Raw genomic sequence first — 12,010 nt, forward strand, 5'->3', positions numbered from 1 at the left:
TCAGCCCTAGGAGCCTCTCTCCCCATTCTCACCCACTTCCTTCTGCCCAAGAAAAATGACATCCAGCCTGCGGATAGGAATTTTCTATTCCTGTTTCAAAGCCCACCTGCACAGTGGTTTCAGCCATTCCTCTGAAGTGGGGGAAAAAGGAAGCATCATTCGTATGTCTATTTATTCAACAAGTTTACAGGCACTGAACTAGGAACTAGGGGTACAACCATAACAAGACACAGACTCTGCCCTCCAGATACTTCCAGCCGGGGGGTGAGGGAGGAAGCTTTCAGTCAAGCAAGTGATAACTCCTAGGTACCTGGGTTGAGCAGTCATATTAATGTTCCTGCCACCAATACTGAGACTATAAACACAACAGGACATGCTAGGTGTGAGGTACCTGCTGGACGGCACTTATACACAGTCAAGAGAGTTGAACATATCAGGAGGGAAAATAGGCGAGAGAGATATATATCCAGCAATTGAACATTTAGGCACTGATTGCCCAGGAAGTGAACCAGGAACAGAACCCTGGAGAATTCTTCATGTATAAAGCATGGCCTTACATTTCTCCTCTCCTGTGTCCTTCCATTTAAAGACGTGATAACAACATGTAGAGATGTTATTGGGTAACTGTCTCTAGAAGAATAAGGGCAAGTTCAACTAATGAGAGAAATCTACCTAAACCACCTCATTCCTTCCCTCTTCACGGGAGCTGACTGAAGAAAGGAACTCTCTGGCGATGCTCCAGTCCTAGGGTTCCTGGTGGACAGCGCAGCTGTGGCCACCCTTAGCCCATTGGACAGATGGCAATAGCAGACAATCCTGCGTGAAGGTTATTCATATCAGCATTGTTTGTACAAGTGAAGGGTTGGGAACAGTCAAATATGTATCAATATGGTTCACCCCTAAATGGACTGTAGCACAGCCATTGGAAGACTGAGGAAGTTCTTTAGGTACTGACCTGTATCACTTAGGAATGTACATGGGTTTTCAGGGCTCTGTGTCAGGAACCAGGAACTCGCACCCAACATTGGCAAAAGAAGTTTCCAGTTATTTCTAGATTGCCAGATGCTCTAGACCAAGATCGAGGACTGTCAGATCTGTACATTTTCACATAACTGCCTCATGTTTTCCTCTTAAATCTTGTCTTTTCTCTTGTAACGGTGAACATGAAAGTCTTAACAATGAAGAGGGTCTATGAACCTGCTTTCAGGGACAGCAAGGAAGTGTGGAAGTAAGGAGACCATCTTCCCAGAGCCCATCTCAAAGGGAAGAGAAACTACACCACCTGGAGAGGCCGTGACCATTCATGAGAGGAAGGGAGGTCAGGTGGTCCCTGGGACCTGGGGCTGAGGGAAAGGCGAGCTTGAAAGGAGCCTGCCTGGGCCTGTGAATCTCCCTGAGGACTTAGGAGAAGGAGGCCCTCAAATGCAGCGATACATAAGTTTTGCACTATAATAGGATTAAATTTGAATTTGTTACAGGTGGGGTGTGACTAGCCCATTCTTGAATCACAGAGCTAGATTTTACCTCATTTTAATTATTCCTAATGTAGCACAAAGGAACACTTCCATTTGTTGTCTCACCTTGTGCTGATCTTAGATTAATACTGAAAATGCTTACTCTGTGCTGATCTTAAAACAACACTGAGAATGGGGGAAGATTATTCCTCCCGTTTTGTCCCCCTTTCCTCTTCAAGTCTAACAACTTGCTGTGTTTAACTTAACCCCACTTTTGCCTACTCTTTCCCAGAAAAATTAGTAAACATATATGGATCTATCTACTAGAGGCAGGCAGCTGTAGTTTCAGTGAAGTGTGAGGTTCCAGCTTTGCTCTTAGGGAGCTTGCATTTTCATCAGAAGACAAATAATTGCATTCAGAAATAAATACTAAATGCCAAGAGCATCATTCAGTGCTAAGTCAGAGGTCTCACTAGGAATCCAGCTGAGGCAGAAACTCCTGAGCATCAAGACACTCAAGCTTCTTGGGGAATGTGGGCCTTGAAGGACGGGCTGGATTAATATTTAGAGAAGGAGTAGAGAGAGCACATGAGGTAAGACCAGTCAGTGTGGAGCATCTCTGTGGAATAAGAGGGACTTGGTTCGCCGGAGAAGAGGGCAGGAGACAGCAGCCATTGGCTGAAGCAATTTCCGATTTTCCCCAGATTCATAGAAACCCTGTGTGTTGCAAACATACCTATCGGAACATTAGAGGGATGTAACAAATGATCTGACTGCTGAGACTTTCCAGCTGAATATGGAGTAATAGGAGGGGGATTGTGTTCAGGGAGGGCTACAGTATCTGTATATCTACCTGCTCAGTCTCCTTATGTCTCTGCACACAGTAGGAGCCAACATAAGGGTGAATTTACAAGTTCCCTGTAAGCTCAGCTCGTATTATTTCTCTCCTTTCTTGCCTCTTCCTTTTCCTGCTCATGGCCAGATGTCAAGGAGACATCCTTTCTCACTGTGAGTTTTGGCTGGAAGGTCATCCTTCCAGAGAGATTTGTCTTTTTAGAGAGAATGTGTGCATGCACAGAGTAGTAGGGAGTAAATCTGGGCACTCACTGATACTCACCTGGTCTAAGAATCACAAGTCCCCAGACCTGGCCCTCACACCTTTTCGTTTCGTGAACTTGGGCCGGCACTAAACCTGCCTGCTCTTTGGTTTCACTGATTTGTGAAATGGAGAGGTTACTGGCTCCCTACCTGCCTCACAGAATTTTCCCGAGATTCCAATGAAAGTATAGTTGTGAAAGCACACTGGAGATGAAAGAAGTTATTATTAGTAGCTCAAGGTGAAGACTGCATGGGGATAAGGGGTGGTGAAATGGGCAAGTCCAGTCCCATGATTTTATACAATTGTTTTACATCGTTCAAATAAGGTTAATTATATAGCTTCTTCTTGATGTTTTAATGACTCTCACTCTGATGACATCTTTTTCCTCCCTAGTTATCCCTTGCAGAACCCAGCTCCCCTCTGCAAGTTCCAACTCCTCCCGCCTGGCCTCCCTACTGGTGGGTGGGGCTCCCAGCCACCGAGTCAACATTGAAAGCTCTCCCGCAGCATCTTCAGAGACACTCTGGCTTTCCATCATTACCCATTCAAGCTCCAGAGCTGAAGCTGATTTAAAAATGTGAACCTATTTTTATAGAAATGACAAGATGCTCCCCACCTTGGAGCGTTGGCTGTTACTCAGCTCCTCTATTAGAAACTGTTGGTTTAGGTATCTTATTGTGAAAGTGGGTTCTACAGTATTTAGCAAAAGGTATCATGGCATAAATGTTGACATGTACAAATGTAGATAGAAATGTGGTGATGGTGACCACAGGGTTGATAGCGCCATTGGTTATATTGGGCGTATGAGACAGGGTCACAGAAGAATACATGCAACACACTTCCCAGGTTGCTTGAGCAGTTTAATGATGGGGCTGTTCCCATGGTGTCTTAACTTGCCAGGCCTTCCATAGCAAAAAGGACTCCTGTCTTTGTCCATTCTGGCTGCTATCACAAAATACCAGAGGTAGGTGGCTTATAAACAGCAGACATTCATGTTCTCACAGCTCTGGAGGCAGAAAGTCTGGCATCAATGTGCCGTCAGGGCTGATCTCTTGCGAGGCCTCTCTCCTTGGCCTGCAGATGGCCATCTTCTCACTGTGTCCTCACATGTGTCCTCTGCGTCCCCATCTCCTTTATTGTAAGGACACAAGTCAGATTGGATTTGGGCCCACCTCTATGACCTAGTTAGCCATCCTTACCTCTTTGAAGACCCAATCTCCAAAGACAATCACATGGTGAAATCCTAGGGGTTAGGGCTTCAACACAGAACCTTTGTGGGGGAAGGGGATGGCAGTTCAGCCCATAACACACACTGGGCAGGATTAAGAGAATCAAGATGAAATGGCGAAGCACCCAGGAACTAGCAGCTGCAGAAGCCTGTATCACCCTTTGGCCTGAAGAGGCAAAAGGGAAAGGACCCTGTGAGACCTGCGGCCCTGGGAGAGAGGCTGCCCAGTAGGACGTATGCCGTAGGGGAGAGCACAGCCTCGGGGGAGGGGAGAGGGGCAGCACTGAACCCTTCCCCGCTACACACACACCCTTTGACACTCCAACAGCACTTCCCTTTGGTCAGTCTCCCCTGAAAGCCAACAAGAGATGTCAGCCTCTTAGTTGTCAGCCTCCAGGCAGGGAGCAGGGCTGAGAAGCATGGCCAGGAGTGATTGGGGAGGGGAGGATATGAGTGGGACCATGAAGAAGACCCAGCGCAGTGGGTAAATGTGCACATTTCCAAAGGCAGAATTATGATGGATAGTCCAGCTATGGATGGGTTCTAAAGAGTTACTAGAAACAAAAAATGCTATTTAGCTGCAAAAATATTAGTCATAAATCCTAAACTAAACCATTTAAGATCATGTCACCATTTCAAGGTCCCAGAAGTTACCATTTTAGGATACTTATTCACCTAAGTAAAGCAGAATGATAGAAAAACAAATATGTATCACGCGATGTTAAACACACTTATGTTTATATACTTCATACTATATATATGTGTATATCAGTATATATATAGTTGAATGGTTTAAAGTGGTGACCTGGCACGACAGTGGTGGACAGTGGTTGGATGCCCAGGTGATCGGTGGAGGGCAGAACATGACAAACTGACAATTGACTAGTTGGTACCACCCACGGTGAAGCTCACTTGTGCCTCGGAGGCAGAGGAGGCAGAAAACACACCTAGATGAGGCGTAGGGATCGTCCCGTGGGCAAAGCAGGTGCTGCCATTTAGGGTTTCCTCTCCCTGGAGTCTGAACCCTCGTGGTGGCTCCCGGGAACCAGGGGCAGCGATGTGATCTGGGGTGGCCTGTAGCTCCAGGATTCTGCACACTTTTGTCCCAGTAAACCGGTGTGATTATTACAGGAGCCAGTTATGGTGTGGGCGGATGTTTGGATAGGCCAGTCTGGAGAATGACCCCAGCATTTTCTGGAACAGACCAGGATCTTCCCGGAGCAAGGACATACCCAGAAAAAGGCAGTCCCGTCAGTGTGAGTGGCTACTTCTTGTCTTAAGCTATATTTGGGTTATCTATTTCTATGAAGTTACTCCCAAACTTGGTTGCTTTTCATGGCAGTCTGTCATTCTGTTCCTGAATCCAATTTGAGGGGCTCTGGGGGAGAGCCTGACTCTCATCCACACAGCATCCTCTGGGTCCTCCTGACAGAGGGCTGGAAGATCCACTTCGAAGATGGGGTAGGGACAGGGCTGGAAAGTTGGTGCTGACCGTCACGGGGGTACTCAGCCAGTCTGAGGGCGGGGGCCTCTGCTTCTTTCCATGTGGGCTAGACTTCTACCAGCATGGGCTGGATTCTAAGGACGAGCACCCCAAGAGAGAATCAGCTGGAATCTGAATCACCTGTTCTGTCCTTGCCTTGGATGTCTCATTGTGCGACTCTGTCATCCCCTGGTGGTCACAGGGGCTTGTCCAATGTCAAGCTCAGAGGGCATAGTCTTAGGGGAGTTACAAAATTCTGGAAGAACATGTAAGATGGGATATATAATTGTGACCATTGTGGAATAGACCTAGGATGGTTCTTTGTGTTACTTTTACTTACCCATCATTGGTCACAGCACAGCTATACAGACTGAGTACATCCCCTGTATTAGTCTGCTCAGGGTGCCATAACAAAACACCACAGACTGGGGGGCTTAAACAACATGAGGGCTGGCTGGTGTCTAGTGAGAGCTCTCTCCTTGGGTTGCCTTTTGACTATGTGGTCACATGGTCTTTCCTTGGTTCCTGTGCAGAGACAGAGAAGAATCTCTCTCTGGTGTGTCTTCTTATAAGGACACTAAGCCTGTCAGTTCAGGGTTCCACCCTTATGACCTCCTTTAACCTTAATTACTCCCTGAGACGCTCCAAATACAGCCATTCTGAGAGTTAAGACTTCAACACATGAATTTGGGGTGGGGGTGGGAGACACATAAACATTCAGTCCATAACATCCCCCATAATGACATGAGTTAAACAACAATTGATTAAGATACATTTATATTGATATCAATTCAAGAAAATTTATTGAACACCGACAGTGTGTTAGACTCTCTGCTAGGATCTGGGGGTACAGGCAGGAGAAAAAACTTCCTGCCTTTAATGAGTTTACAGTTATGAGGGAGACAGAGCAGACATTATGATTCAGTGATAGCTGCAAGGAGAGCGTGCTGTCCCAGCTCCTAGAAGGGGCACATCAGCCTCTGCATGGGGAGCTGCAGAAGTGGTGTCCAAGCAGAAGCCAGGGCTGTTGTATTGAGTAGTAAATACAAGGTGGGAGAGACAAGGGGAAACATTGGAGAGAAGAATAAGACATGCAAAAGACCCAAGGCAGACCTAGGGTGACCACCATCCTGGCTCCCCAGGACACTCCTGGTTTTAACATTCAAAGCCCCATATTGGAAATGCTTTGGTCCCTGTGCCTGACCCGTGGAATGGTAAATACCAGTAGAGCAAGAGCATGAAGGAGTTGGCTTGTTGCAGGGTTGGTGAGAGAAAAATCTGGAAAAGTAAGCAGGAGCCCCAGGAAGAACAAAGGCACGTGAAAAGGTGAAGACAATCAGTAGATGATGTTAAATAGGTGAGTGACGTGCTAAGAATTGCATTTACAAAGATCTGTATCTGTTGTATAATCAAGAGGAGGGATAGTATACTGTAAGCCAGTTAGGAGGCCGCTGCAGTTTTCCAGGGAAGAGGTGATGGTGATTTAAGTAAAAGCATGGAGGGCGATGGAGAGAACCAGAGGATTTGGGATATCTTAAGGAGAAGTAACAGAACTTAGAAATAGAGATAGGGGTGGGGGTGAGAAAGAAGGAAAACTCAAGGATGACTCCCAGATTTCTGGTTTGGGCAATGGGAGAAAAGTCTTGGGAAGAAAGCAGGCATCTATTATCCTAGATAATTCCCAAATGAGTCCTGCACTTTATCCTACTGAACCTTCACAGGAATCTTGTGAGGCAGGTAGGTGGATATCGTTATCCCGCTTCACAGCTGCAGAATGGGGCATGAAGTGTTGTGCCACAGGTGGCAATGGCTACAAAGCAGCAGACCCGGGTGTGCTTGACCCTAAAGAACTGCTCTTTCCACTGTGGTGCTTCCCTAGTGAGCACTGGTTTCCACCTGATTGGCTACTTTGCCACATTCATTGCCCCGCCTTGATTTCATCTTTATTTTGTATTCGTGAAGGATGCAGACCAAGGGAAGGACTCCGCCCCCTGCAGGGCTCCAAGTGGGCATCTGAAGGCTGCTTCCAGGAGCAAGGATCACATGAGAGCTTCTTAATCCCTCGTAACTAGTCCCCACACTGATTATACTTGCAGAAACCCTAAAGGCAGGGGACCTATGTAATTATCTTTGTGAGCTTCAGGGCCAGGGAAAGCTCTGGGATACTGTCCCAGTCAACAGCCAGTTTAGGGACAGGAGGGGGTGCTGGGAAATGAAACTCAAGAGATGGGTGGCTATGGGAAGGACACTGCAGGGGAGGAAGGGACACAGGATGAGTGCCCAGGGCCTCCCTCCAAAAGAGAGGGAATGCAGCCCTGGCTGGTGTGGCTCAGTGGGTTGAGTGCTGGCCTGTGAACCAAAAGGTCACCGGTTGGATTCCCAGTCAGAGCACATGCCTGGGTTGCAGGCCAGGTCCCAAGTTAGGGACATGCGAGAGGCAACCAATCGATGTTGCTCTCCCTCTCTTTCTCCCTCCCTTACCCTCTCTCTAAGAAATCAATAAAATCTTTAAGAGAGAGAGAGAACACAGGTGAGCACGTCTAAAGCTTAGAAGGAGCGATGGAAACCTGACACCTAGACTTGTGCGGCCCAGTACCAACTGGAGCTTCGTTTTAACCACCCAGCTTCACATTTTAACGTGAATCTTGACTTACCTCCTGTGAAGTCTTAATCCTCTATATTCACACAGTAATCTATCCATTTTACTTATCATCTTTCACAATTGTTATTTCCGCATCTATTTTATTACCCTATCCATCTAGATTTGGAATTCTTCAAAGGATTCCAGTTTCACTTTCTCCGTAGTTTCACGTTTTTCTTTATGCCGCGGGCACATGACTAGAGTTTGTTGTCACTGGCTTCTTTATTCACTGACACTGGCAGAGAAAGGACACAAGAGGGCGCTCCTTTTCTTCTAAACTGAGCCCATTTTAGGTCACTTGAAAACAGACATGACTGATGTTGGTGAAAACATTTTTCACTTTTAGGGAGAGATTTTTGGAAAAACTTTGAATATTTAAAGTGTCACAATTATGGAAATTTCAGCTTATTTGAATCAATAAAACAAATATTCATATAGTCAGCTTTTGAAGAATTGACAGTCTAATGAAAGAACATACAAGGGGAGACCCACCCCCCCAAAACTGGAATTATCTTCTGGAGGGCGAGCCTCTGTAGTAAGGCTCCCACTAGATGAGTATTCTAGGAACCCATCTGTATCAGTGCCAGCTGCAGTTATTGTGAGAGTCTTCATTCAACTTCAGTGAATTTTTTTTGAAGATTCTCAGTGCATCTGCCCATTTATGAGTGTACCTGCCCACACCACGCTGAGTGTTCAGCAGTTTTTGACCAAAAATATCGTGACCCCCGTGGCCCACCCATCCTCCCTATTCACCTGAACTCACCCCCAAATAACTTTTTCTGTTTCCCTGGATGAAAAAAAGTCCTCAAAAAGAAATGTTTTGCTGATATGGAAGAGGTGAAACAAAAGACGGCAGAAGCACTAAAGGGCATCAAAACTGACAAGTTTAAAAGCTGTTCTGAGCAGTAAAAAAAAGTCTCGATAGGTGTATTGCATCAAATGGAGAGTACTTTGAGGGTGACTGAAGATTAAACATGTAAGAATTAATACACTTTCTGCTCTGCTGGAACTTAAATAAATAAATAAGAATTAATACACAATTTTTTAAATAAATAAATTCTGTTTTTTGGGGGTAGTCCCATTCATATATTTTTTAAAAATAAACAATCTCTTTATATCCATTAGGACGACTCTTATGAAAAATACAAAACAACAAGTGTTGGCAAGGATGTGGAGAATAGGAACCTTTGTGTATTGCTGGTGGGAATGTGAAATAGCAGCTGCTATAGAAAACTATGATGGTTTCTCAAAAAAGTAAACAGAATTACCATATTCCAGAAATTCCACTTCTGAGTTTATACCCAAAAGAATTGAAAGCAAGAACTCAAGAGAGATTTGTGCAGCATTACTCCCAGTAGCCAAAAGGTGGCAACAACCCAAGCACCCATTGGCAGGTGATAAACAAATGGTGGTTTATACATACAGTGGAGTATTATTCAGCCTCAAAAAAGGAAGGGGTTTCTGACACATAGTACTATGTGGAAATGCAACCCAAAACCACAACAAGATTTCACCTGACACCTGTTAGAGCGGCTACCATTAAAAAGACAAAAAGAATCTGGAGAAAAGTGAACCCTTATACACTGTTGGTGGGATTGTAAATTGGTGCAACCAGTAAGGAAAAGAGTATGGAGGTCCCTCAAAAAGTTAAAAATAGACCAAGTGTCGCTGGTTCGATTTCCAGTCAGGGCACATGACTAGGTTGCACGTCAGGTCCCCAGTTGGGGGTGGGAGTGAGAGGCAACCACACAGTGATGTTTTTCTCCCTCTCTTTCTCCTTTTCCTCTCTCTAAAAATAAAATCAACAAATTATTTTTTAAAAAAGACAAAAAGTTAAAAATAGATCTACATAGGACCCAGCAATTCCACTTCTGGGTATATATCCAAAGGAAATAAAAAAGAATGCTGAAGAGATAATATACATGCCCATATTCATTGAAGTATTATTTATAGTAGCCAAGATATGGAAACAAACTAAGTGTCCATCAACAGATGAATGGATTAAGAAGATGTGGTCTATATTATATCCACAGAATATTAGCCATGAGAAAGAAGAAAATCCTTAGTTTTGACCACATGTATCTCCCTTGAGGGCATTATGCTAAGTGAAATAAGGCAAAGAAAGACAAATACTTTATGGTATCACATGTAAAATATTTATTATTTTTTAACATTTTATTTATTTTTAGAGAGAGGGGAAGGGAGGACAAAAGAGAGGGAAAGAAACATTGATGTGTGAGGAAAACATCAATCTGCCCACAACCCAGGCATGTGCCCTGACTGGGAATCAAACCGGCGCGGCGACCCTTTGGTTTGTAGGGCGATGCCCAATCCACTGGGCCACACCAGTCAGGGCTTGAATCTCTTTTAAAAAGTAAAACTCATAGAAACAGGGAGTAGAAAAGTTGTTGCCAAGGGCTGGAATTGGGGGAAATAGGGAGAAGTTGGAAAAAAGATACAAACTCCCAGCTATAAGATGAAAAAGGTCTGAGGATCTAATGTATAATAACATGGTGACTCCAGCTGATAACACTGTGTTGTTTAATTGATGTTTGCTAAGAGAGTAGAACTTAAATGTTCTCACAAGAAAGAAAGAAGAAAAAAAAAACCCCACACAAACAAACTCTGCATTTTTAAAGATTGCCCGGTGTTTCTGATGCCTTTTGATGTTTGAAGGATACTACTATGTGGCAATCTGTTGTCTCTCACACTCTCTCCTCTGCCAGGGGCAGATCATGGTTTTAGAGGTGTTCACTAAGTAGAGTTGATTTGTCCCTTTAAGGCTGGATGGGGTTTGTGTGGACAGGCATAAGCCAGGACAAAGTCCCAGGGAAATAGAATGGTGTGTGCAAAGCAGAAAGAAAGAAGAAGAAGAAAAAAACAGCAAAAGTGAACAGAGATTAGACAGCTTACTTTGAAGTCAAGGATTCATGAAGGGGAATGTAGTGATAAGGTTGGAAAAACCCTGAATAAGAGGTCAAAGTATTTACTCGGGAATGCAGTGTTTTCTCAACTTGTTCATGGTAAAATGTTGATATATTTCATTCCATCAACCAAAAGAAAGACAATCTTTTTTTTTTTTATCTTCACCTGAGGACATCCTTTTGATTTTAGAGAGTGGGAAAGAGAAGAGAGGAGGAAAACATAGATCAATTGCCTGTTGTATGCAACCCCCCTGGGGACCAAACCTGCAACCTAGGTATGTGTTCTGACTGGGAATCAAACCCACGACCTCCAACCAACTAAGCCACACAGGCAAGACACAATTTTTAAGAAAGAAGATGACTATACAACTATCATACATTATAAAAATCACAACTACCAGCACATGTGCCTGTGAGAAAACTAAGCTGTTGAAGTAAATGTGACCGGCCGTTGCCAAATCTTCATTATTATTAACTTGCTGCTTTTTCAGTCAGTTTGTCATCTGCTAATGCTAACAGATAAAAGTCTGGATCCGTACTACAATGGAGAAACAAGCGTGGAGGGGAAACCTCACAAGTTGAGGAAATTCTATCCATTAATTTTTCTCTTCTCTATGAATTGGGAAAAGGTCATGGTTATTTGATATGAGGACAGAACACCTTGGTTCAGCTCGTCGAACATCAGACTTCTCAGGGAATATGATTAAGGCCTGCTGTGGATCGTGGGAAGCGAGGCCAGAAAGGATAAATGTGTGCTTTTAGGCAGATTACTCTGGTAACTGTATATAGGATGGGTTGTGGAAGGCAGCAACCAAAAGACAGGAAGACCAATTAGTAGATGACAGCAATAAACAGCAATAATCCAGACTGGAGATGCAGTAATAGGACCTTAAGTTTACATAGTATTTTATGTTACAAAATTTTTTTCATAGACACTCCTTAAAAAGATTATGTGAGGTAGGAAGTATTTTTCTTTTTTCTTTTTTTTTCTTTTTTTTTTTAAGGTGGAAGTTTCATTTAAAAGGTGGCTATGTAAGAGATGTTTTTTAAAAAAAAAATTGACAGGACTTAGTGAACGAGAGGGTGGTGGGAGGGAGAAGAGAGAAATCAAAGATGATCCCAAAGTTTTTGAGCTTGGGTAATTGTGAGGATGTTGCTGCAATGAACACAAGCCTAGAGGA

General features: G+C 44.1%; 1 protein-coding gene across 3 annotated transcripts in view; it reads left to right on the forward strand.

The window, feature by feature from the left end:
- The window catches only part of FBXO16 (F-box protein 16), a 45,664-nt gene extending 42,291 nt beyond the window's left edge, over window positions 1-3,373 (forward strand). For all 3 annotated transcript variants that reach the window (XM_090288329.1, XM_090288331.1, XM_090288330.1), the window contains one exon: window positions 2,947-3,373. In XM_090288329.1, the coding sequence (XP_090144455.1) occupies window positions 2,947-3,126 (180 nt within the window). In that variant the 3' untranslated portion in view covers window positions 3,127-3,373. The remainder of the gene's footprint in view (window positions 1-2,946) is intronic.
- Window positions 3,374-12,010: the final 8,637 nt, after the last annotated feature.

The sequence above is a fragment of the Furipterus horrens genome, unplaced genomic scaffold, assembly GCF_987537825.1.
Source record: "Furipterus horrens unplaced genomic scaffold, mFurHor1.1.pri manual_scaffold_10, whole genome shotgun sequence".
In the NCBI taxonomy this organism is placed as follows: Eukaryota; Metazoa; Chordata; class Mammalia; order Chiroptera; family Furipteridae; genus Furipterus; species Furipterus horrens.